This window comes from Mauremys reevesii, linkage group 11 (genome assembly GCF_016161935.1).
Source record: "Mauremys reevesii isolate NIE-2019 linkage group 11, ASM1616193v1, whole genome shotgun sequence".
Classification (NCBI taxonomy): domain Eukaryota; kingdom Metazoa; phylum Chordata; order Testudines; family Geoemydidae; genus Mauremys; species Mauremys reevesii.
In genome coordinates this window covers 76,942,075-76,969,047 of record NC_052633.1, presented here as the reverse complement: position 1 = coordinate 76,969,047, position 26,973 = coordinate 76,942,075, and the positions used below count along the sequence as shown (strand labels likewise).

The window sequence follows — 26,973 nt, the reverse complement described above, 5'->3', positions numbered from 1 at the left end:
AGGCAGGGATGTGGCTCAGAGTGCAGGCAGGAGTGTACCTAAGAGCTGTGTGCGGGAAGGAGTGTGGCTCAGGGTACAGGGAGGGGGTAGCTAGGGACTGTGTGCAGGCAGGGATGTGGCTCAGAGTGCTGGCAGGAGTGTAGCTAGGAGCTGTGTGCAGGCAGGAGTTAGCTCAGAGTGCAGGGAGAGGGTAGCTAGGGGCTGTGTGTGATTACGGTGTAGCTCAGGGTGCAGGCAGGGGGTAGCTAGGGGCTGTGTGGGGGCAGGGGGTAGCTCAGGGTGCAGGCAGGGGGTAGCTAGGGGCTGTGTGCAGGCAGGGGGTAGCTCAGGGTGCAGGCAGGAGGTAGCTAGGGGCTGTGTGCAGGCAGGGGGTAGCTCAGGGTGCAGGAGGGGGTCGCTAGGGGCTGTGTGGGGCAGGGGTAGCTCAGGGGGCAGGCAGGGGGTCGCTAGGGGCTGTGTGGGGCAGGTGTAGCTCAGGGTGCAGGGAGGGGTCGCTAGGGGCTGTGTGCAGACAGGGGGTAGCTCAGAGTGCAGGGAGGGGGTAGCTAGGGGCTGTGTGAGGATAGCTCAGGGTGCAGGCAGGGGGTAGCTAGGGGCTGTGTGCGGGCAGGGGGTAGCTCAGGGTGCAGGGAGGGGGTCGCTAGGGGCTGTGTGCAGGCAGGGGGTAGCTCAGGGTGCAGGGAGGGGGTCGCTAGGGGCTGTGTGCAGGCAAGGGGTAGCTCAGGATGCAGGGAGTGGGTAGCTAGGGGCTGTGTGCGGGCAGGGTGTAGCTCAGGGTGCAGGGAGGGGGTGGCTAGGGGCTGTGTGCGGGCAGGGGGTAGCTCAGGGTGCAGGGAGGGGGTAGCTAGGGGACGTGTGTCAGGAACGGGAGGGCCCCTGCCCCTGCAGGAGCTGCTCTCCCTGAAGTCTCTGCTGGTCCCAGAGTCAGATCCCAAAACAGGGCAGGGAGCTGAGCAGCAGCCCTAGTCCTAGGCGGCAGCAGTAGCAGGAGACAGAGGAGCAATACAGCTGCCTGCTCCATGCACCAGTCAGAGCAGCAGCCGCCCCGCACTGTATGGCTCCTCCAACTTGGGCGGGGGGAGGGGCATGTGTGGACCTAACCAGAGAGTGGCAGTCCTGGGGGCAAGGCATTTCAGTTTGGGGGGGACAATGCCCCCTTGTGCCTTCCCTCATCTCTGCCCATGGGCTTGGGGCTTCTGCCCCATGAGGCAATGGGGATCGTGGATACTCTGAAACTGGCTTGCAGACCCCCAGGGGGCCACAGATCCACAGTTGAGAACCATTGCACTAGATGGAGATGCTATCCCTGGAGCAGAGCCTAGCACTTGCAACTCTGAACATGTACCCAATCCCAGTACACATGCCGAGACCCTCTAACTCAATGGCTCTCAACCTTTCCAGACTACTGTACCCGTTCAGCAGTCTGATTTGTCTTGTGTACCTCCAAGCTTCACCTCACTTAAAAAGTACTTGCTTACGAAACCAGACATAAAAATACAAAAGTGTCACAGCACACTATTATTGAAAAATTGCTGACGTTCTCATTTTTACCATATAATTATAAAATAAATCAATTGTACTTACATTTCAGTGTATAGTATATACAGTCATATAAACAAGCCATTGTCTATATGAAATTTTAATGTGTACTGACTTCGCTAGTATATGTAGCTTGTTGTAAAACTAGGCAAATATCTAGATGAGTTCATGCACCCCCAGGGGAACACATAGCCCTGGTTGAGAACCACTGCTCTAATTCACACTCACATGCACTGCTAGACCTCCTACCTCTGGCTTTTCTGAGCACTCGTAACTCGTGATGTCTTGAGCAATACTGACCTGTGCTCCCCCATCTGTCTATATCCATCTGCTGCCTCTTGTATAGTTAGTCTGTAAGTCCTTGCGGGCAGGGACCATCTTTTTTGTTCTGTGTTTGTACAGTGTTTAACACAATGGGGTCCCTGGTCTATACTTAGGACCCCTGGGTGCTCCCGTAATATAAATAACAATAGACTTTATGAGTGGACAAATGTCAGTAGGGAACATATGCAAATCTGGCTATTGTTAGTTAAATTTGTGCATTTGAGTGTGATTTAGAGGAACTGAGTGTGTGGATTGGGATAATCCAAATTGCATGTGCCAGGGAATTTGTTCTGAAGGTTGGAATCTGGGTACCACTGGGTAGTATGTTGAAGTGTATTGATTGGGCCTGCCTAAACTACTGTTTCTCCTTGATTTTTGGTAATGTGTTGGAGGGACTGTAACCAAACAACTTTAAATTACTGTCTAATTGATAATTTGTCAGGTAGTCACATGCAGGGGTGATGACAGACAACCTTCATCCTTCTCTTGACCTTTTCAAACCTCTTAGTTGTTTTCATACGATGAAGTATCAACAACTGGACACAGCAGCCCAAATAAAGGCACATAGCACTTCCCACTATAACTCTCCATCACACCGACTGTATTATATCCTGAAACCTCCCTCCCTTGGTCAGTCACAGATGGGAAGGCTGTTCTTGAAAAATGAATTTCCCTTTTGTTTGTCTCTCTTACCAGTTTCTTTAAAGACTCTCTCATCAGCCTGGACCACGGAGCAGAGGCTATTGAGAACAAGTGTGCCAAGTTTGGTGGCTGTGCGTTCCGAAGATTTGTAGTAATCAAGGGCGGTGTTTGTCAGCACAAACCAGCGTTTCTTCACCTTCAGAGAGGATGTCTTGTTGCTGCTTTGAACTTCCTTATGAAGCCAGCCTAATGGGAAAAAGGCACAATAACCTTTAAGTTATTGGAGTGTACATGGGGTAACTCACCAGGCTGAGCCTGTCCGAGGAAGGGACGGGCCCCACAGAGGGCCCCCGTGATACTGGTACCCGTGAGCGTAACCGCAACGGCATTAGAGACTGTGGGAGAAACTGAGGAGGGGAAAGCCCCGCCGGAGGAGGAAGCAAATTCTGACCCCCGCACCTGAGGGACAGGAGGAGCACAGGGTGGGGCACCGGCAGGCGTGTGACTGGTGCAATGACCTGTAAGCAGAGGCAGAATTATGGGGGCAGCCGCTACCTGTGCAGTGTACCTTCTGCGGGAGGGGGATGAAGCAAACACCTACAGAGGTGGCTGGGGTCTGCCCGGCCCCAAGTGGGGAACCGCTCCCAGAAGGGCCCCCTGCAGGTAGAAAGGAAAGGGCCAAGTAGGGGCATTTCCAGCAGATCGAGGGATGTGATCATTCCCCTCTACTCAGCACTGGTGAGGCCTCATTTGGAGTACTGTGTCCAGTTTTGGGCCCCACACTACAAGAAGGATGTGGATAAATTGGAGACAGTCCAGCAGAGGGCAACAAAAATGATTAGGGGGCTGGAGCACATGACTTATGAGGAGAGGCTGAGGGAACTGGGATTGTTTAGCCTGCAGAAGAGAAGAATATGGGGGGATTTGATAGCTGCTTTCAACTACCTGAAAGGGGGTTCCAAAGAGGATGGATCTAGACTGTTCTCAGTGGTAGAAGATGACAGAACAAGGAGTAATGGTCTCAAGCTGCAGAGGGGGAGGTTTAGGTTGGACATTAGGAAAAACTTTTTCACTAGTAGGGTGGTGAAGCACTGGAATGGGTTACCTAGGGAGGTGGTGGAATCTCCATCCTTAGAGGTTTTGAAGGTCAGGCTTGACAAAGCCCTGGCTGGGATGAATTAGTTGGGTTTGGTCCTGCTTTGAGCAGGGGGTTGGACTAGATACCTCCTGAGGTCCCTTCCAACCCTGAGATTCTATGATTCTATGGTTCTATGATTCTAAGGGGCGAGATGGCCAGGCTTTGCGGCTCTTAAGGAGGGAGGGATGTAACAGGGTGGCCAGGAGAGCCTGGCCAGGTCCCTGTTAGCCCCTCTCCAATTAAGGGGATTAGTTGGGGCTGGCAGAGGAGACCACGCCCTGATTACTTGAGCATTGGCACCTGTGGGCCTAATCAGCCAGCCAGCCATATAAAAGCTGGCAGGGAAGAAATGGGGCCGGGGCCGACACAGGAAGGGGAGGAGTGTATGACTCTAGGTCCCTGCTGGTAGGGAAAGCTAGCAGCGCCCCAGGGTGTTGGCCTGAAGAAGGTGTAAATAGCTGGTGGTGGGAACTAGCACAAAGGAATAAAAGAGCACCGGTGCATACACTTGAGATGGTCTCCGACTGAGTTTTGTGGAGGAGCCAGGAGGGCGCCGTTACACGGACATTTGCAATTCTCTTTATTTGTGATGGGCCAAGAGAGAAGGGGAAAACAGGTCTTATTCTGCTGTAATCCTGCCCTCAAGAAGGGCAAGCCTTGCTCAAAGTTTCCTGGCCAGTAGAAAGCACCTTTGTTTTAAAAAAATATATTTTGTTTGGTTTTGGAGTTTCTATTTAGTGAAATTCAGAAATCTTATCCCTAAAGACTCTGCTACAAGAAGGAGATCCCTGGTCTATTGTCTGCGTAGGAGTGAAGGCAGAGAACTTTGGAGGTTCTCCACCAAGGGGCAGTCTTGGCTCCAGGCTGGCTGTCAATCTTAGTTCTGCCTCCCACCAGCGGGAAGAGGGGGAACGAACCACAGTACAGGCTGCTAGACATGGAGCACATGGTGGGTTAGCAGGGTGCTGGAACAATTTTTATAGTGGGAGTGCTGAGAGCCATTGAACCAAACTGTAAACCCTGTATATAATGGAAACTATTTCAAGCCATGGGGGATGGCAGCACCCCCCAGTTCCAGCACATGAGGGGGTGAGAACCAATTCATCTACTTTGTTACCCTCTTGAGAACTATCTGATCCAGGGACCATGTGTGAGCCCGTTACGGATAGACTTAGCCTGTCTGTGATATGTCTTCCTCTTCTTTCAGGCAAATGACCACTACCAATGTGCTACATAAGGCATTAAAAAGAGATCACCCTTGTGAGACATGCCTTCTCTTTCCCCTTGGGCAGATGGCTCATGTATACCTTCCCACCTATAACCTTTCATCACACTCTAATCAAGCTCAAGAGAAATGAAGATTCAATAATATTAAAAGGCTGACAACATCTAAGATAAATATGGTTCTCCACCATTAGGGACAGCAACAACCAGTCCATCAGCTATGGAGGAGGCCAGGTTCCCACTCAGGCAGATCACAAAGCAGCAGCGAGGGTGGATCTAGGGCTCACACAGCATAATGATGAGAATCTACACAGGCAATTTTCAGAAGAGAACATGCTGTTTACTCTCCCTTCCAGTCCATTAATGAAAGGGCTAGATAAGACGAGAACTAGCATAATACCAAACACTGTGGGTCCCACTAGACACCTCCATCTATGTGAGTGACATATCCAACCCCATTTGGATTTCTATTTTTGTGACATGTTGATGATGTGTTCTTTGAGTTTGTGTGCAGAATAAGGTTACAGTATGTTTCCTTTTACCTCTCACAAGAAACTCCTGACCATCAATCTTGGATTCGCCTTTGGGTTTTTGCAGGAGCGAGATCCAGTGATGCATCTCCTCTGGGGTGTCGCTGTTACAGTGAATCACTCGATTTGCTGTGATGATCACAAAGGAATTTGGCCTGCCAGAAAACACGAGAAAAAACTGGTCATATCAGATCCATGTCTGGAGCAAAAGCACTTGTTGAGACAGAGCACCTCTTCCTTAGTCATCTGTCCAAGTTTCCACTTCTTGTAAGCTTCCTTTTTGTGTTTAAGCTCAGCGAAGATTTCTCTGTTAAGCCAAGCTGGTCGCCTGCCATATTTGCTATTTTTTCTGCACATTGGAATAGTTTGTTCCTGCACCGAATAAGGCTTCTTTAAAATACAGCCAGTTCGCCTGGAATCCTTTCCCCTTCATATTAGCCTCCCAGGGGATCCTGCCTATCAGTTCCCTGAGGGAGTCAAAGTCTGCTTTTCTGAAGTCCAGGATCTGTATTCTGTTGCTCTCCTTTCTTCCTTGTGTCAGGAACCTGGACTCAACTATTTAATGGGCACTGCTGCCCAGGTTGCCTCCCATTTCTACTTCCCCTATCAACTGTTCCCTGTTTGTGAGCAATGGGTCAAGAGGAGCACGGCCCCTAATCCCCTAATTTATAAGGAGTCAGCACTGAATCTGGGGGCGGCGGGAGAGGGGAGCCTCTATATCTGAGACCCAGGGCTGTGGAGTAGAAGAGAGTCAAGCCAGATTTAGGATGCAGAAGTTCCAGTCCTACATCTCTAGCCAGCCACCTCGCTTTGCACCTGGGATTACAATGGGATAGAGACTAAGGGCAAGTCTACACTCGAAATGCTGCATGGGTGCACCTGTACCACTGTAGCGTTTTATCGAAGATGCTCTAAACAAGTTAATCCACCTGAGTGACGTAGTTATGCCAATATAGGTCTGTAGTGTAAGAACAGACCTAAGTGTTACTCTACACTCCTTCAGTATAAAAAGCCTAGCTGAAGTAATGTCTAAAACTTTCCACCTTAACACCCAGCTAAGAATCCCTTAAAATATAAAAATTCTATAACTGTATTGTGAAAGCCCCTGCAGCTTGCAGGAGAAAAAAAAACACTTTAAAGCAAATGATTGCAATAAGAAACTTAAGTAGGATGAGCCCATTGTTTTTTTAGCTGACAGTGAACACTTTCAACTGAATAAAATGTGAAATGCTCCCTGATTTGTATTCTGGTTGGTTTCACAGCACAATGTATGAACTATAGAACTGCCCTGTGTTTTAATAGGACCTTTTTTGTTTTTGTTAGGGAGCAGTAAGAGTAGAATTTAGTTTATTATGTTGGGGAGGCCTTCCTCAGGCTACAGCATATATTTGTTAATTTGGGCTTTTTCTGCAGAAAATGTCTGTCTTCTAATAAAGCTTTTCAAAAGTGTAAATTTTTATTTAACTTGGATTCCAAGGCCGTGAACCACAAAGATACTTCGGCACCTACTTCCTCTTTTAGGCACCGCTGCGATCCACTAAACTCCAGCTCAGTTGCCACCTAACCCTGTAGGTGCCTAAAGTTGCATAGCACCTATGTTTCTGCCTCTGAATATGTGCACTGCAGCTTCGCTCTAGGTCCCCAGGGGCCAATCTCCTGCCTAGACCCCAGGACGATTCACAAACTGGGGAAGACAGGCATTCGTCCACCTAAGTGACATGCAGGAGCACAGTCTGGTAGGCATGCTCAGACGCCACCTGCCAGGTTGGGCCCTTTAGGAGAGTCCACACAGAACAACTGAGGAGGCAGAGCTCCCTCACAACTTTTAGTCTTGTGGTTAGGAGACTGACCCAGGATGTCGGAGACCTCCTGCTCAAGTCCCCCCGCCACCTGAGGGGGAGAAGGGATTTGAAGAAGGGTCTGCAACCTCTCAAGTGACTGTCCTAACCACTAGGCTATGGGATATTCTGATGAGTCTCTCTCACTCTCTCCTACTGAAGTTCTTCCACTTCAAATAACTGACTAATTAAATATTAACTGGGCTAGAGAAAGAGTTAGACTGAATCTTTAGTCTATTGGTTAGGGCACTCACCTGAGGAATGGCAGAGCCTTGTTCAGAAAGGAGACTATGAACTGCAGGTCTCCCACATCCTGAGTGAATACCCTAACCACTGGTCTAAAGGAGGTCTGCTTTTCCCCTCCTGCCCCCCAGGTGTTTTATTTCTGGCCCCACATGTGACTTAGGTGGCCAAATGCCTCTCTCCCCTCCTTCCCCTCAGTTTGTGGATCACAAACAGAAATAGGTGCCTGTCTCTGAGATGGGAAGGGACTTAGCACTGGCTAGCTTAGGTGGCTCCCTACCTAGGATGCTGACTTTGTGGTTCGCAGTTTAAGGTGCCTCTGTCTCTCCCCATTCATCATACAGGAGCCTAGATGCCTAACTCAGGCTTCACGACACTGAGCATCACAGCACCTAATTATAGGTGCCAAAAAAATCACAGGAGGAACACTGTGCTCCAGAAAGCATGAGTCCCTATGTGGGTCTGGGCCCAAGTGACTAATAGGCTCTATCATTAGGAAGAGTTTGGTGGATTACGAATGTTCTCAGAGTGGTAGCCATGTTGGTCTGTATCAGCAAAAAGAATGAGGAGTCCTTGTGGCATCTTAGAGACTAACAAATTTATTTGAGCATAAGCTTTTTGTTTGTTTAGCCCACGAAAGCTTATGTTCAAATAAATTTGTTAGTCTCTAAGGTGCCACAAGGACTCCTCATTCTTTTTACTAATGTTCTGTGAACCACAGCTTGAGAATAACTGAGCTACTGAAATATTAGTGATCAGATACTGTCATGGAATTTTTCATGTACTGTTATTGTTCATATCATTAATTATTGGAGGATATTATGCCGGTAGCATAATAACTTGATTAACATTTTGGTATATGGTTGACAAATCCAAAACTGAACAGATTTTGAACCAAGATGGATGGAGTGACCAGCCATATTACAATTACATCAATATAACAAGGTTCAAAAAAGAACTAGATAAATTCATGGAGGATAGGTCCAACAATGTCTATTAGACAGGATGGGCAGGAATGGTGTCCCTAGCCTCTGTTTGCCAGAAGCTGGGAATGAGCGACCGGGAATGGATCACTTGATAATTACCTGTCCTGTTCATTCCCTCTGGGGCACCTGGCATTGGCCACTGTTGGCAGACAGGACACTGGGCTAGATGGACCTTTGGTCTGATGCAGTAGGGCCATTCTTATGTTCAAGTAGGGAATAACATTCCTGAGTTTAATGGCTTCTTTTTAGCAAGGCTATTTTTGCTAAATCTACAAGATTAAGATCTTGCAGCCAAAGTAATTTTAACACAGGGCAGCAAGGCTCAGGCGGGTTCAAGCTTCAGTCCCCCTTCTGGGGTCATATAATAATGTTTATTGTCAGAAAGGGGTCACGGTGCAATGAAGTTTGAGAAACCCATATCTACTCTCATCTCCTTTATGATCCAGAACATCAGCGAACCAGCTGAGCAGCGAACAGCAGAGGCTAACAGAGGGAGTTTGCCTGGGATCTGTCCAAGAGGAGGTATGCTAAGTGCTGCATTAGGGGGCTGTGTTGGTGAGTATCTGAGTGTCTGTTGCGAGGACAGTTTGTCAGTTTGACCATGTGCTTCACTGTTTGTTTGAAAAGTGTGACTTGGGAGTGCTTTGTTCCAGGTGGGCCTTGAGTGAGCCTGACTCTTATAAAAAAAGCAGTCAGCTAAGTGGCGAACAGCCGAGGCTAACAGAGGGAGTTTGTCTGGGAGTTCGCCTGGGGAGAGCCCACTGAGGCTTTCATCTTGAGGGCTTCTGTGAGTTGCTGCAACAGCTGAAGAAAGAAAGGAAGAAATTATGGAAGGTGAGCATTCAGCTGTTTTAATCTGCACAGGTTGTGCCATGTTTGTCTTTCTTCCCCAGGACAAAAGTGACTTTGTCTGTTCAAAGTGCAAGCTGGTCTCCATATTGGAAGAGAAGGTTCGAGGTCTGGAGAAACAAGTATTGACCCTGTGTTGCACAAGCGAAAATGAAGATTTCCTGGACAGACGTCAGGATATGCTTCTACGGGCGCAACATCCTGAAGAATTGGAGCAGGTTGTGCAGAGGGGAGAGAGGGACGGTGAAGAAATTTGGCAGCATGTGACCTCCAGTAGAAGAAAGAGGAGCGTCCATGTACCAGCAATGGAGATACAGGTGAGCAACCGTTTTCATGTTCTCTCCACAGGTACTAATGCGGAGAGTGGACTAGATGGTACATCTGAGAGAAGGGAGCAGAAGGAGACTCCACCGATTGGAAGGCATGAGATGCACTGTCCTAGGGATGGGGGATCCACGACCACCACTCCCAAGAGAAGGAGGCAGGTGGTGGTGGTCAGGGACTCTCTCCTAAGGGGGATGAATCATCTATCTGCTGCTCCGACTGAGAAAACCGAGAGGTCTGCTGCTTGGCAGGAGCTAGGATTCATGATGTGATGGAGAGACTGCCAAGACTAATCAAGCCCTTGGATGGCTACCCTTCCTGCTTCTCCATGTGGACACCAATGATACTGCCAAGAATGACCTTGAGCGGATCACTGCTGACTACGTGGCTCTGGGAAGAAGGATAAAGGTGTTTGAGGCGCAAGTGGTGTTCTCGTCCATCCTCCCTGTGCAGGGAAAAGGCCTGGGTAGAGACCGTCGAATTGTGAAAGTCAACAAATGGCTATGCAGGTGGTGTCGGAGAGAAGGCTTTGGATTCTTCGACCATGGGATGGTGTTCCAAGAAGGAGGAGTGCTAGGCAGAGATGGGCTCCGCCTAATGAAGAGAAGGAAAAGCATCTTCGCAAGCAGGCTGGCTAACCTAGTGAGGAGGGCTTTAAACTAGGTTCACCGGGGGGAGGAGACCAAAGCCCTGAAGTAAGTGGGGAAATGGGATACTGGGAGGAAGCATGAGTAGGAGAGCGCAAGAGGGGAGGACTCCTGTCTCAGACCGAGAAAGCGGGACAATCAGCGCGTTATCTTAAGTGCCTATACACAAATGCAAGAAGCCTGGGAAACAAGCAGGGAGAACTGGAAGTCCTGGCACAGTCAAGGAACTATGATGTGATTGGAATAACAAAGACTTGGTGGGATAACTCACATGACTGGAGTACTGTCATGGATGGATATAAACTGTTCAGGAAGGACAGGCAGGGCAGAAAAGGTGGGGGAGTTGCATTGTATGTAAGAGAGCAGTATGATTGCTCAGAGCTCCGGTATGAAACTGCAGAAAAACCTGAGAGTCTCTGGATTAAGTTTAGAAGTGTGAGCAACAAGGGTGACGTCATGGTGGGAGTCTGCTATAGACCACCAGACCAGGGGGATAAGGTGGACAAGGCTTTCTTTCAGCAACTAGCAGAAGTTACTAGATCGCAGGCCCTGGTTCTCATGGGAGACTTTAATCACCCTGATATCTGCTGGGAGAGCAATACAGCAGTGCACAGACAATCCAGGAAGTTTTTGGAAAGTGTAGGGGACAATTTCCTGGTGCAAATGCTGGAGGAACCAACTAGGGGCAGAGCTCTCTAGACCTGCTGCTCACAAACCGGGAAGAATTAGTAGGAGAAGCAAAAGTGGATCGGAACTTGGGAGGCAGTGACCATGAGATGGTCAAGTTCAGGATCCTGACGAAAGAAAGAAAGAAAGAAAGAAAGAAAGAAAGAAAGAAAGAAAGAAAGAAAGAAGAGCAGCAGAATACAGACCCTGAACTTCAGAAAAGCAGACTTTCACTCCTTCAGGGAACTGATGGGCAGGATCCCCTGGGAGAATAACATGAGGGGGAAAGGAGTCCAGGAGAGCTGGCTGTATTTTAAAGAATCCTTATTGAGGTTGCAGGGGAAAAATCTCCTGATATGTAGAAAGAATAGTAAATATGGCAGGAGACCAGCTTGGCTTAACAGTGAAATCCTTGCTGATCTTAAACACAAAAAAGAAGCTTACAAGAAGTGGAAGATTGGACAAATGACCAGGGAGGAGTATAAAAATATTGCTCAGGCATGCAGAAGTGAAATCAGGAAGGCCAAATCACACTTGGAGTTGCAGTTAGCAAGAGATGTTAAGAGTAAAAAGAAGGGTTTCTTCAGGTATGTTAGCAACAAGAAGAAAGTCAAGGAAAAAGTGTGGCCCCTTACTGAATGAGAGAGGCAACCTAGTGACAGAGGATGTGGAAAAAGCTCATGTACTCAATGCTTTTTTTGCCTCTGTCTTCACAAACAAGGTTAGCTCCCAGACTGCTGCACTGGGCAGCACAGCATGGGGAGTAGGTGACCAGCTCTTTGTGGAGAAAGAAGTGGTTTGGGACTATTTAGAAAAACTGGACGAGCACAAGTACATGGGGCCAGATGCACTGCATCCGAGGGTGCTAAAGGAGTTGGCGGATGTGATTGCAGAGCCATTGGCCATTATCTTTGAAAAATCATGGCGAATGGGGGAGGTCCCAGATGACTGGAAAAAGGCTAATGTAGTTTCCATCTTTAAAAAAGGGAAGGAGAAGGATCCGGGAAACTACAGGTCAGTCAGCCTCACCTCAGTCCCTGGAAAAATCATGGAGCAGGTCCTCAAAGAATCAATTCTGAAGCACTTAGAGAAGAGGAAAGTGATCAGGAACAGTCAGCATGGATTCACCAAAGGCAAGTCATGCCTGACTAACCTAATTGCCTTCTATGAGGAGATAACTGGGTCTGTGTATGAGGAGAAAGCAGTGGATGTGTTATTCCTTGACTTTAGCAAAGCTTTTGATATGGTCCCCCACAGTATTCTTGCCAGCAAATTAAAGAAGTATGGGCTGGATGAATGGACTATAAGGTGGATAGAAAGCTGGCTAGATTGTCAGGCTCAACGGATAGTGATCAATGGCTCCATGTCTAGTTGGCAGCCGGTATCAAGTGGAGTGCCCCAAGTGTCGGTCCTGGGGCTGGTTTTGTTCAATATCTTCATTAACGATCTGGAGGATGGTGTGGACTGCACCCTCAGCAAGTTCGCAGATCACACTAAACTGGGAGAAGTGGTAGATACGCTGGAGAATAGGGATAGAATACAGAGGGACCTAGACAAATTAGAGGATTGGGCCAAAAGAAACCTGATGAGGTTCAACAAGGACAAGTGCAGAGTCCTGCACTTAGGACGGTAGAATCCCATTCATTGTTACAGATTAGGGACCGAATGGCTAGGAAGCAGTTCTGCAGAAAAGGACCTAGGGGTTACAGTGGACGAGAAGCTGGATATGAGTCGACAGTGTGACCTTGTTGCCAAGAAGACTAATGGCATTTTGGGCTGTATAAGTAGGGGCACTGCCAGCAGATCGAGGGACGTGATCATTCCCCTCTATTTGACATTGGTGATGTCTCATCTGGGGTACTGTGTCCAGTTTTGAGCCCCACTCTATAAGGATGTGGAAAAATTGGAAAGAGTCCAGCGGAGGGCAACAAAAATGATTAGGAGGCTGGAGCACATGACTTATGAGGAGCGGCTGAGGGAACTGGGATTATTTAGTCTGCAGAAGAGAAGAATGAGGGGGGATTTGATAGCTGCTTTCAACTAGCTGAAAAGGGGGTTCCAAAGAGGATGGATCTAGACTGTTCCCAGTGGTACCAGATGATAGAACAAAGAGTAATGGTCTCAAGTTGCAGTGTGGGAAGTTTAGGTTGGATATTAGGAAAATCTTTTTCACTAGGAGGGTGGTGAAGCACTGGAATGGGTTACCTAGGGAGGTGGTGGAATCTCCTTCCTTAGAGGTTTTTAAGGTCAGGCTTGACAAAGCCCTGGCTGGGATGATTTCACTGGGAATTGGTCCTGCTTTGAGCAGGGGGTTGGACTAGATGACCTCCTGAGGTCCCTTCCAACCCTGATATTCTATGATTCTATGATTTCACCCAATTCTCTCTGTATGGAGCTCATCAACTTGTGTTTGACTAAAGCATATCTCCCAGAAATGCATCCACTCTTGATCTGAAGACATCACAGATGGAGAATGGGATCCACCACTTCCCGGCTGTTTGTTCCAATTGTTTATTACCTTCACTATTAAAAATGTGTGCCTTATACCTAATTTGAATTTGTCAGGCTTCAGATTCCAGCCATTGATTCTTTTGCTTAGGTCAAAGAATCCCTTAGAACCTGGTACTCCAGCCTTCAAAAGAATTTTTGTAGCTCTTTTCTGAACCCTCTCCAATTCTTCTGCATCCTTTTAAAAATTTGGACATAAGAAGTGGATGCAGTATTAACTCACCACTTCATTTGCCTACATACAATATTTAAGGGCCACTGAAATCCTCAGAATCCCTGCTCAGCTGCCACTTAACTCTATAGACACCTAAATTCCCAAGGTGTGTAAGTTTCCACCAATGGGTATGTGCAAAACTACCTAACTGAAACTGACCCTATAGCCTGGGGGATAAGACAGTCAACTGGATGTGGGTGAGTCGGGTTCACTCTTGCAGAGTGTTTGTTCTTTGGCGGGGCACAAGGCCAGTGCAACCCATTAGGTGACCTACGCGGTCGCCTAGGGGCCGGGCACTAGCATTTGGGGGGGCAGCATTTCGGGTCGGTGGCCGGATGTTTGGCCGCCCCAGTCGTCATCGGGATTTAGGCAGAGGGACCTGGGGAAGGGGGGCGCGGGGAGGGCCACCTGCAGCAAGTAAGGGGGGCGTGGCACGCAGGGGAACCGCTCCCCACCCCAGCTCATCTCTGCTCCGTCTCCTCCCCTGAGCACGCCACCACAGGCTTGCGGCACCAATCAGCTGTTTGGCGCTGCAAGCCTGAGAGGCGGGAGAAGTGGAGCGGTGACGGCATGCTCGGGGAGGAGGTGGAGCAGAGGTGAGCTGGGGCAGGGAGCTGCCGCACGGCTCCCCAGGCCGGGGGTAGCTGCCATGGGGGGCGGAGCCTCAGGGAGGACGCGGGGGCGGAGAGCTGCCACAGGGCTGGAGGGGTCGCAAGGTGGAAGTTTCGCCTAGGGTGCAAAACATCCTTGCACCCATCCTGGCGGGGCAGGTTATTGTCCTAAGTTTAGAGCAGGGGTAAGTGTGCCAAAGGCGGCACACGAGCTGATTTTCAGTGGCATTCACACTGCCTGGGTCCTGGCTACCGGTCTGGGCGGCTCTGCATTTTAATTTAATTTTAAATTAAGCTTCTTAAAAATTTTAAAAACCTTATTTACTTTGCATACAGCAATAGTTTAGTTATATATTACAGACGTATAGCAAGAGACCTTCTAAAAACCTTAAAATGTATTACTGGCACGCGAAACCTTAAATTAGAGTGAATAAACAAAGACTCGGCACAGCACTTCTGAAAGGTTGCCGACCCCTAGTTTAGAGTATATTTGTTAGGTATTTCTGGCTCTAAACACTCCTCTAAACCTTGAGTTTGAAGTGCCTTTGCCCTTTACACCCTCCCCTTGCATCACTGATTAACCCTGTCCTGGCTGCTCCTGCTAGTCTCCACCCCAGATAAGCTTTCCTATCCATAAGATGCAGGACATCCCATTCATACAGACTCCTCTCCCACTGAAATGTGGCCCAACGTTCCACATCATCAAAACTTCAACTTCATGCCAGTCACATAGTCAGTGATTCATCGTCAGTTTTTTCTGCCTTTTCTTGCTCATAGGACTGGCAGGACCTCTGAGAAGATTGGACTTTCTTCTTCTTCTTTTTCAACAATCTGTGTAGTCCCACATGATGCTGTAACACTGGTTTCAACGTGTGTCTTCAGCAGCAGAGATTTGCCAGGTGACTTCAGAATCCCATCCAATCTTGCAGTAACATCACACGTCTTAGTTCCTGTTGTGCTTGTGTCCCTTTCTAAAGCCTCTGTCCACACTTCTTAACACATACTCACCGCTGACAATTGCTTGTCATCTTAGGCATCTTTGGCGTATAAAGCAGCAACCCCCAAGTGCATCCCCTATAGTTTTCTGTTCCATTCTCATAAGAACATAACAGCAGCCATACTGGGTCAGAGCAAGGCCCATCTAGCCCAGTGTCCAGTCTTCTGACAGTGGCCAGTGCCAGGTGCCCCAGAGGGAATGAACAGAACAGATCCATCCCGTCAGCCATTCCCAGCTTCTGGCAAACAGAGGCTAGGGACACCTTCCATGCCTATCCTGGCCGATCATCAACAGTTAATTCTTCAGAGACATTCTAAGTAGTCACCTCACTATCATCCCCATTTTACAGATGGGAAATTGAGGCACTGAGCAATTAAGTGACTTGCCCAGTACCTTTCAGGATGTTTGTGGCAGAGCCAGAATTGAACCCATGTCTCCGACAGGCCAGGCTAAGTTCTCTAATCACTGGATCGTCCTTCCTCTCTGGTGGGGAATTGCAAAAGGAGATTCCCTATATGATGTGGCCCACATAAGGACAGGGCACAACAACCATTCCTGTGAGTACCTACACAGGAAGAAGGTATCAAATAATGGAAGACTCTTTCATTTATCAGCCTAACTGAGGCATAATGAGATCCATTAGCTTGCATCCGAAGAAGTGGGTATTCACCCACGAAAGCTCATGCTGCAAAACGTCTGTTAGTCTATAAGGTGCCACAGGATTCTTTGCTGCTAGCTGGCAGTTGAAGTTAGAAAAAGTCAAACTGGAATAAAGATGCAGTGTTTTAACGGTGAGGGTAATTATTAACTGGAATAGCTTCCTAATATATTTGGGAGATTCTCCACCACTTGGAGCCTTTACTTGAAACTCTATTTCTTTCTTAAAGTTATGCTTCAGCTCAACCACGAGTAATTGTGATGGATGAAAGAATCACTGGGTGAAAATCTGTGACCTGTGTTCTGCAGGAGGTCAGACTAGATGATCTGTGTGGTCCCTTGTGGCCTTGGAATCTATGATGAGGGACCACTCAGTCCTTGCTCCCTCCTGGTAACAGTTCAGCGAGAAAGAACAATGCCATAGCCCCACCTTTCAACATACCAGCCTGCAAAGTGGGGCACGCATACCAGGGAAAGCACCCTATGTCATCCTAACATGTGTCCTCGCCCCTGTGTGCACTGAATAGTCCCATAAGAAGCACCATCTGTCCCAGTGCGCCTCCTAGGATGATACAGCTGCTCTACTCTACAAAGAGCACCACACAGAGTGTGCAACTGAGCCCTGTAGATTTGTTTTGATTATTCCTCACTTTTCCTCTTTTTTTCCCATTTGTTTATCTTTCCTTGAAATGCTTTGAATTAAGGAGAATTTAATTCAGTGGGGCAGAGATGACACACACACAGTGTTTCAACCTTCACTTCCCAAAACAGGTTACACATTAATAGATTCACAGATTTTAAGGCAAGAAGAGACCATAATGATACTCAAGTCTGACTTCTCACAGGCCACAGAATTCCACCAAATGATAGCTGCATCAAGCCCATAAGTTCTGATTGAATGAGAGAGAATCTTTTACAAAGTCATCTGATCTTGACAGTCAGACTAAGCTGTTTCCACCTATGAGATGGAAAGGGGAACAAACTTTCATTTAAAAAAATATATATTTCTAGACCTCATGGCTATGAAGGAAACCAAACTGGAACAATGTATAGACTGAAGCAGCATAAAGCAGGAGGCTGAGCTACCCCATGGGGCAAACTTCTTATTATTTAAAACAAGTTTGGTGCTGATGATGTGCTCATCCATGTGCAAAAACAAGCCGAAGTCAGGCCCTGCCCCAAAGAGCTACCAATCCAAAAGGTAATGATGTAGTTACAATGCAGCTTATTCCTACCTGTCAGGATTGTCTGAGGCACAGACAGAGTCGATGAGCCCCACATCCAGGGTTCCCTTCACAGGGGGAGAGACAGACATTTATCAACAATGTACATCTTAAAGCAGAAACATTTTCCTTCCTCATAAAAATCAAGAACCAAAGCTTTGCTTCTAAATTCTATCCGCTTTATACAAGCGAGTCAGTGAGAGAGAGGAAGGGGGATATGAGGCAGACTTCTATGTTCTGCAGACAGAAAGATGATGCAGAACTCCACACAGGAGCTGTGATGGTCAGTCAGCATTATGAAGCTCTGGGAAAACTGCATCTCCACCTCCCAGTCTCAGAACAAACAAAATATATTGGTATTCTCTTTATACAAATCTCCTCCTCCTGTATTTACTGTACTCCAAACCCTGTTTGGCCTCCCCAAACCAACCAAGACCACCATCAATGATGCAACTCACTTTGCCCCACTCAAACTGCCAAAGATTCCTTGTCTCTGAACGATTCATCCCTGCTCTGCCCTTTCTTAAACCAGTTTTGAAGTCTGACTGTCTGTAAATTGTTAACTGTTCTGCCCATGGTAACTGTGCATAGCTTACTTACACTGTTCAGGAACTATTTCAATGCTGAGTTGGAAATACCTGCACAAGACTGACTGAACAATAATAGCTCTAAACATCCAACTTGCCAGGAACCTGGTCCACTAGTAACTCACCACTGCATTCTTCGGATTTGCCTGTTCATCTTGCATTTCCCTCAGCTGTTGGGCTGTGGCACTGTGCACTCGGCTCAGGACATTAAACCAACCACTGACAATCAGAACAAAACCAAGGTTAGGATTTATGCAGTGAAACTAGACTCCAGAAGATGATCAGATTGAGAAGGAAACAGAAACCCACCATCCAATGGAAGAATTATTTCACTCACTTCTTTCCTATAACTCTCCAAAAGTGCCTCAGCCCTCTGATCCTGATGGAAGCTCACCTTTTTCCCAACCGTCCATTCATTCCTGGAATATCTACATAAGCTCCCAGACACCTGGCCTCACCAACCCCTTGGCAACTGCTCCTACACAATCCACCTTCCCATTGCCAGCATGAGGAATTAGAAGTGGGTTATATGATGCACACCTGTTAGTGGACTTGGGAGAGGTTTCAGCAATGGGAAGGCAAGACGGGTGGGACTCATTCCAGAAAAGAGTTCTGACCTGCCTCAACTCCCAAAAACCTTCTTGAACTAGCTCCCTTATCTGACCTGCATACACATCCTAAAATCAGACTGTTTCCAACTGGTCAGTTTTATGATTTAACTCCCTGCTAACAGGTAGTTTCGCAAGGGAGTTTGGAAGGGGAGTAGGAAGGAAGTAGGGGTCCCTTGCCAGTTCTGTTTCCCTTTATTTCCCTTAAAACCTATAAACCAAACTACATTCAAAACTTCTTGCTTTAAACCACCCTTCCATTAACTAGGAGACAATGCAGGCAGAAGCCAAGCTGCAGATTGGGGGCTATCCAGTTTATTGCACTGAGTGCAGCATGTATGATTACCTGCTCTGTGGGTGGGTGGTGTATGTGTGCATTTGGTGCAAGGAGCTCCTGGCCCTCAGAGACCATGTACGGACTTTGGAGGCCAGGGTGGCGGAACTGGAGGAGCTAAGGGAGCAGAGAGGTATGTTGATGAGGCTTTCCGGGACACTGTAGAATTGTCCCACCTCCACTCAGACAGCCCCTGCGCTGTTGAGGAGGATGAAAGGCCCAGGGAAGCAAAGCAGTCAACGGGAGCAGAGGGAAACCTTCCCATAGTTGGGACCCTCCTTCCAGATGGTGCTGGGGTTGCTTCTCGCACTGAGGTTACCTCTCCGGGGGAGGGAACTCCAGTTTCTAGGAAAAGGAAGGTGTTAGTAATGGGAGATTCGATCATTAGAAACATAGATAGCTGGGTTTGTGATGACCGGGAGAACCGTATGGTGACTTGCTTGCCTGGTGCGAAGGTTGCAGATCTCTCGAGGCATCTCGACAGACTTATGTGTAATGCGGGCGAGGAGCCAGTGGTCGTGGTACATGTAGGTACCAATGACATAGGGAAGGGTAGGAGAGATATCCTGGAGGCCAAATTTAGGCTGCTAGGGAAGAGACTGAAATCCAGGACCTCTATGGTGGCATTCTCAGAAATGTTCCCAGTTCCACGCACAGGGCCAGGTAGACAGGCAGAGCTTCGGAGTCTCAATGTGTGGATGAGACGATGGTGTAGAGAGGAGGGGTTTACATTCATTAGGAACTGGGGAAACTTTTGGGAGGGGGGAGCCTATACAGGAGATGGGCTCCACCTAAACCAAAGTGGAACCAGACTGCTGGCTCTAAACATTAAAAAGGTTGTAGAGCAGTTTTTAAACTAGGAGATGGGGGAAAACCGACTGCTGCAGAGGAGCATGTGGATCGGACAGAGACTTCTCTTAGGGGAGAGTCTAATGATAGAGAATCTCCAGGTTATAGTCAGGAGCAGAGGACTGAAGAGGATAATGTAAGGGCCGGATCAGATGATAAACATTCACATAAAAAAGATTCTGACACGTCAGAAAAGGGCAGACAAATAAACAGGGACAAGTTTTTAAAGTGCTTGTACACAAATGCTAGAAGTCTAAATAATAAGATGGGTGAACTAGAGTGCCTTGTGCTAAAGGAGGATATTGATATAATAGGCATCACAGAAACCTGGTGGACTGAGAGCAATCAATGGGACACAATCATTCCAGGGTACAAAATATATCGGAAGGACAGAACAGGTCGTGCAGGGTAGGGGGTGACACTATATGTGAAAGAAAATGTAGAATCAAATGAAGTAAAAATCTTAAGTGAATCCACAGGTTCCACAGAATCTCTATGGATAGAAATTTCATGCTCTAATAAGAATATAACATTAGGGATCTATTATCGACCACCTGACCAGGGCAGGGATAGTGATGATGAAATGCTAAGGGAAGAGAGGCTATCAAAATTAAGAACTCAATAATAGTGGGGGATTTCAATTATCTCCATATTGACTGGGAATATTTCACTTCAGGATGAAATGCAGAGATAAAATTTATCGATACTTTAAATGACTGATTCATGGAGCAGCTGGTACGGGAACCCACAAGGGGAGAGGCAACTCTAGATTTAGTCCTGAGTGGAGCGCAGAAGCTGGTCCAAGAGGTAACTATAACAGGACTGCTTGGAAATAGCAACCATAATACAATAGCATTCAACATCCCTGTGGTGGGAAGAACATCTCAACAGCCCAACACTGTGGCATTTAATTTCAAAAGGGGGAACTATGCAAAAATGAGGGGGTTAGTTAAACAGAAGTTAAAAAGTACAGTGACTAAAGTGAAATCCCTGCAAGCTGCATTGGTGCTTTTTAAAGACACCATAATGGATGCCCAACTTCAATGTATACCCCAATTTAAGAAACACAGTAAAAGAACTAAAAAAGAGCCACCGTGGCTTAACAACCATGTAAAAGAAGCAGTGAGAGATAAAAAGACCTCCTTTAAAAAGCAGAAGTCAAATCCTAGTGAGGCAAATAGAAAGGAGCATAAACACTGCCAAATGAAGTGCAAGAGTGTAATAAGAAAAGCCAAAGAGGAGTTTGAAGAACGGCTAGCCAAAAACTCCAAAGGTAATAACAAAATGCTTTTTAAGTACATCAGAAGCAGGAAGCCTGCTAAACAACCAGTGGGGCCCCTTGATGATCGAGATATAAAAGGAGCGCTTAAAGACGATAAAGTCATTGCGGAGAAACTAAATGGATTCTTTGCTTCAGTCTTCAAGGCTGAGGATGTTAGGGAGATTCCCAAACCTGAGCTGGCTTTTGTAGGTGATAAATCTGAGGAACTGTCACAGATTGAAGTGTCACTAGAGGAGGTTTTGGAATTAATTGATAAACTTAACATTAACAAGTCCCCAGGACCAGATGGCATTCACCCAAGAGTTCTGAAAGAACTCAAATGTGAAGTTGCGTAACTATTAGCTAAGGTTTGTAACCTGTCCTTTAAATCAGCTTCTGTACCCAATGACTGGAAGTGAGCTAATGTAACGCCAATATTTAAAAAGGGCTCTAGAGGTGATCCCGGCAATTACAGACCGGTAAGTCTAACGTCAGTACTGGGCAAATTAGTTGAAACAATAGTTAAAAATAAAATTGTCAGACACATAGAAAAACAAACTGTTGAGCAATAGTCAACATGGTTTCTGTAAAGGGAAATCGTGTCTTACTAATCTATTAGAGTTCTTTTAAGGGGTCAACAAACATGTGGACAAGGGGGATCCAGTGGACATGGTGTACTTAGATTTCCAGAAAGCCTTTGACAAGATCCCTCACCAAAGGCTCTGACGTAAATTAAGCTGTCATGGAATAAAAGGGAAGATCCTTTCATGGATTGAGAACTGGTTAAAAGACAGGGAACAAAGGGTAGGAATTAATGGTAAATTCTCAGAACGGAGAGGGGTAACTAGTGGTGTTCCCCAAGAGTCAGTCCTCGGACCAATACTATTCTTCTTATTCATAAATGATCTGGAGAAAGGGGTAAACAGTGAGGTGGCAAAGTTTGCAGTTTACTAAATTGCTCAAGATAGTTAAAACCAAAGCAGACTGTGATGAACTTCAAAAAGATCTCACAAAACTAAGTGATTGGGCAACAAAATGGCAAATGAAATTTAATGTGGATAAATGTAAAGTAATGCACATTGGAAAAAATAACCCCAACTATACATACAATATGATGGGGGCTAATTTAGCTACAACAAGTCAGGAAAAAGATCTTGGCGTCATCGTGGATAGTTCTCTGAAGATGTCAATGCAGTGTGCAGAGGCGGTCAAAAAAGCAAACAGGATGTTAGGAATCATTAAAAAGGGGATAGAGAATAAGACTGAGAATATATTATTGCCCTTATATAAATTGATGGTATGCCCACATCTCGAGTACTGTGTACAGATGTGGTCTCCTCATCTCAAAAAAGATATACTGGCACTAGAAAAGGTTCAGAAAAGGGCAACTAAAATGATTAGGGGTTTGGAACGGGTCCCATCTGAGGAGAGATTAAAGAGGCTAGGACTCTTCAGCTTGGAAAAGAGGAGACTAAGGGGGGATATGATAGAGGTATATAAAATCATGAGTGATGTGGATAAAGTGGATAAGGAAAAGTTATTTACTTATTCCCACAATACAAGAACTAGGGGTCACCAGATGAAATTGGTAGGCAGCAGGTCTAGAACAAATACAAGGAAGTTCTTCTTCACGCAGTGCACAGTCAACCTGTGGCACTCTTTGCCTGAGGAGGTTGTGAAGGCTAGGACTATAACAGCGTTTAAAAGAGAACTGGATAAATTCATGGTGGCTAAGTCCATTAATGGCTATTAGCCAGGATGGGTAAGGAATGGTGTCCCTAGCCTCTGTTTGTCAGAGGATGGAGACGGATGGCAGGAGAGAGATCACTTGATCATTTCCTGTTAGGTCCACTCCCTCTGGGGCACCTGGCATTGGCCACTGTCGGTAGACAGGATACTGGGCTAGATGGACCTTTGGTCTGACCTGGTACGGCCGTTCTTATGTTCTTGTGTTCTTATGTAAAGGGAAGGATTTGAAGTTACTTGGCTGTGACAGGGATTCCTGTTCCAGCCACAAGGCTTGAGAGTGAATCAGTCCTGGAGAACCAGCAGAGAGCTCATCCCACTCTAAACTTCAGATAAGAAGCATCTGGGTTTTGTAGAGGTGTCACTAACAAAAGCTCTAAAACGACAGTGGTTTGCCCTTTCTAGTGCAGCTGCAGGTGCTTTCCTCTTTCTCGGAATGGATGTTGCTATGGTGAGGCCAAGGGCTGACATTTAATACTTACTTCTGCCATCTGGCCAGGATGCCAGAAGGGAAGGATATGAGTCATTCTCTGGGTTTACATTGCTGAGGTTTTATCAGATGACTCTGCAGACTCTGATAAACTACAGCTTTCACTCCGAGTTCTGGATAAAACAAATTCCCTCTGCAGGTTGCCTCAGTCATTTACAGAAACCATGAATGGTTGGCATTGTTCACCTTGGATTTTATTTAATAAATAAATCAGCTAATAGATATTACAGTTATAATAAGTGTTGCATGAAAAACTGTTCTTATCAAAGTCATGCTTAACTTAGGCCACATTACAGAAGCAAAAGGTAATGTATACTCTCAAGAAAGAGAGCTGTGGTGGAACAGTGGGCAGAAGGAAGGAAGTTCCATGACTACATGAACACAGACTAAATTTCTATCTCATTTCTGGGGATGGGGAGTCCACAGATGATATCTGTTGTTAGAGAAGTATGTAATGAAGCTCAGGAACAAATCCCTTCTCATCCCAGTGAGGAAAGTTAATGGACTTTCCAGGGCAGAGTTGAGATTCATTGCAGGAGCAGCATGGGAGAAACCCAGTAATGAATGAAGATGGATAATAAATTCCCTCTTGTACCTGGCATCTTCTGGTGACTCTGCCACAATGTGGTAAATTCTGTCCTCTGTCACAATATCCAGAGCATTCTCCTTCTCATGAATATCCACAATCTCCCTGTAACACAGTGAACAGTGAGACCCAGCAAGCTGAAAAACTTCCATAAGCATCACATTTACTCCATATGCCTGATTTTTCATGCTGTACCATTCACTGTAGAAAATGAAATGAAGGGTGGCTGGCATGTCAACACATTTGTTTAAACACAGGAATTCCACTGGTCAATAGCAAGAATTTCTGAATCCCCCTTAAAATGGCTATGCAGCTAACCTATACAAAAGCAGATGGCACACATACAAATTTAATGCTTTCTTTAAACCAATCAGCAAACAGAGATTTGAGTGGCCAAAAAATAAAACAGGGAGGTGGACAGGTGGAGCTATTTACACCAGCCATGACTGCTCATTCATTTTGTTTCTTGGTAGGGCTGTCAATCGCAGTTAACTCAAGTGATTAACTCAAAACAAATTAACTTGATTAAAAAAATTAATTAAATTAAATAATAAAATTAAAACAGTTTTAATTGCACTGTTAAAGAACAATAGAATACCATTTATTTAAATATTTTTGGATGTTTGGATGTAAATACTGTGCAATACTGGCTACAACAGTGCCATACAAATGCCAGTTCTCACAAGATCCATCCCCTATCGCCTGTCTCACTTTCAGGTGACATTGTAAATAAGAATTGGAAAGCATTATCTTCCAAAAATGTAAACAAACATGTTTGTCTTAGCAATTGGCTGAACAAAAGTAGGATTGAGTGGACTTGTAGGCTCTTTTTTACATTGTTTTATTTTTAGTGCAGTTACGTAAAAAAACAATTCTACATTTGTAAGTTGCACTTTCACGATAGAGATTGCATTACAGTACTTGTATGAGGTGAGTTAAAAATACTATTTCTTTTATCTTTTTTACCGTGCAAATATTTGTAATAAAAAATAATATAAAGTGAGCACTGTACACTTTGTATTCTGTCTTGTAAGTGAAATCAATATATTTGAAAATGTAGAAAACATCCAAAAACATTTAAATAAATAGTATTCTATTATTGTTTAACAGTATGATTAAATATGCAATTAATTGTGGTGTTTTTTTAATCACATGATTAATTTTTAAAATAGTTTGACAGCCCTATTTCTTGTTACTCTAGGTGGAGACAGTATGAGGGTCTGATTCAATCTCTGAGTGCTACTAGGGAAAGACAGGATGCCTGGCTCTAGCAGCCAAAAATCTGCCCACAGGTTGGGGGAAGGCACAGCAATATAACTCACCCACAATCAAACTCCACTAGGAACCCTGGAGTTGTCTGGAATAGCGCTGAGGCAGATGGAGTCAGGGGTGGGGCAGAGCACATGGGTGATGTGCTGAATTAGTGCCTCTCCCGGACAACCTCTGTCAGTCCGGAGTCTGAAGCTGCTCCCTAAACTAGACAAAGAACTAGAAAATGTACAATAGGGAGCAATCCTGCTCCCCCAGAGCTCGATTGGATGATCCAATAGGATTTTCCTTCTCTACCCTCTTCTTCTAACCCTATACAATATTTCTAGGCTAGTGCAGCAGCCCTTAATCACTAGTGATATGGACAGAGAATGTTGGAGTTTTATTGGGTTCGTTCTTCTCACTCACTTTGCCTTTCTGATGTCTATCGTCCCCTTCAGTTTTTCCTCACTGTCATTCTCAAAGTACATCAACTTAGATTCTCGAAGAACAAACCAGCGGCGCTTCCAGTTACGGCGAGACAGAGTTGACATGCCGCCTCCTTTTTTATAGAGCCAGCCTGACTTCAGGGCCTCTTGCTTAGTTCGGAACCACATGAAAGCCTCATTCTTCAGAACACACCATCGCCGTCTCCATGGATTCATCAGACCCCCTGCAGAAAGGAGAGAGCGCAAGACATTATCAAATTTGCAGCATCACGCATCTCCCTAGTCTAATCCTTGTGTCTCAGTTAGACATCTGGGCACCATTTCAGATCTGTGCCTGGCCAGACATAGCAGGAATTGAGGACTGGAATAGAAATAAGGCTGGGATTAGGGATTGACCAAAGAAAGAACAGAATCAGACATTGAACCAAACATGAACAGTTTCTGAGAAGTGAAAAGTGCACTCTGGTTTTGTTTTCTTGTAGAATTTGTGAAAATTCTCACTTGCTTCTCATTTTTTGGTTCGCTGTTTGTCTGAAGCGCCAAGATGCTGTTACAAATGTGCATCCTGAAGTTTTTGTGGCCTGCTTGAAACCAGGAAACACTGAAAAGCTAGAGAAAAAGAACAGACTTCACAAAATTTTCATCTTAAAGATGGCTGGATAATCTGCAGAGAAGCAGGACTTTATGTAATCCAAACTACGGCACCTTCTGAGGTTCCTCCCATCAGAACATAGTAAAATCACTGATTCAGGAATTCCTGCAAAGTAAAGACCAGCACCAACAATGACAACTCCTCCCCATGCATGCAATACAAACAGAGGTTCCTCCTTCACTCCTTTGTATTTCTGCTCCAGAGTGCACACGCTGCTTTCCCAAATTTGCAAAACTGATGGATGTTCACCACACTATTCTCTTGCTCTGCCTCTTGCAGAACAGAGTCTGATCTATATGCAGATTTTAATACCAGAAGGGACCACTACAATTATTTAGTCTGGCATTCTGCAGAACACGGGCCGCCATATCCTACAATAAGCACAATACCTTGTGACTGAGCTACAGGCATGTCCTTTAGACAGAAATATTCAATCTGAATTTAAAGACTTTGGGCCACATTCTGAAGCTGAGTTACATCATCTTTGGGCCACTCAGGTAGTGCAGAAGGATTGTAACACAGCAGTAAATGCCAAGCAGAGAACTACCCAGGTTCTGCCATGGCAGTCCTCCACCAGCATGGGGGCCACTAAGGACATCTTAGGGTGAATGTGTACACCCATATATTACAATTGTAAGCTCAACTGAGACAAGTGAGTGAAAATCCATAAAATATCACCATCACCTAATTCAAAAAATGTCAGTGGGAAAAGGTACAAAGGGGAGAGAGAATAATTAAATTAATCCAAACAAAAAGGCCTACTGATATAACTCAAGGACTGTGTTAAGATCATGTCTGTAAACAAAAGGAGTGTGGGACTGGAAATCAATGAATCCAAGTTGGTATATCAACTTGGAAATTAGGCCTAATTCGTAAACAAAATAATGAGGAGATTAGCCCATCACCCCCCTTTTGGAATCTTTAAATAAAAGACTTTGTGGGGAGAACTGGGCTGTCTGGCAACAACTGCTGGCTGGGAGATGGGTGGACCAGACGGAGCAAG

The 26,973-nt window shown here is 46.0% G+C and overlaps 1 protein-coding gene across 2 annotated transcripts in view; it reads right to left on the bottom strand.

Annotated features, from left to right (window-relative positions):
• The window catches only part of LOC120374953 (unconventional myosin-X-like), a 220,960-nt gene that overhangs the window by 55,245 nt on the left and 138,742 nt on the right, over positions 1-26,973 (bottom strand). For both annotated transcript variants that reach the window (XM_039495411.1, XM_039495412.1), the window contains 6 exons: positions 25,299-25,542; positions 23,631-23,726; positions 17,873-17,966; positions 17,173-17,228; positions 5,410-5,552; positions 2,557-2,751 (listed from right to left, as the gene is read on the bottom strand). In XM_039495411.1, the coding sequence (XP_039351345.1) occupies positions 2,557-2,751; positions 5,410-5,552; positions 17,173-17,228; positions 17,873-17,966; positions 23,631-23,726; positions 25,299-25,542 (828 nt within the window). The remainder of the gene's footprint in view (positions 1-2,556; positions 2,752-5,409; positions 5,553-17,172; positions 17,229-17,872; positions 17,967-23,630; positions 23,727-25,298; positions 25,543-26,973) is intronic.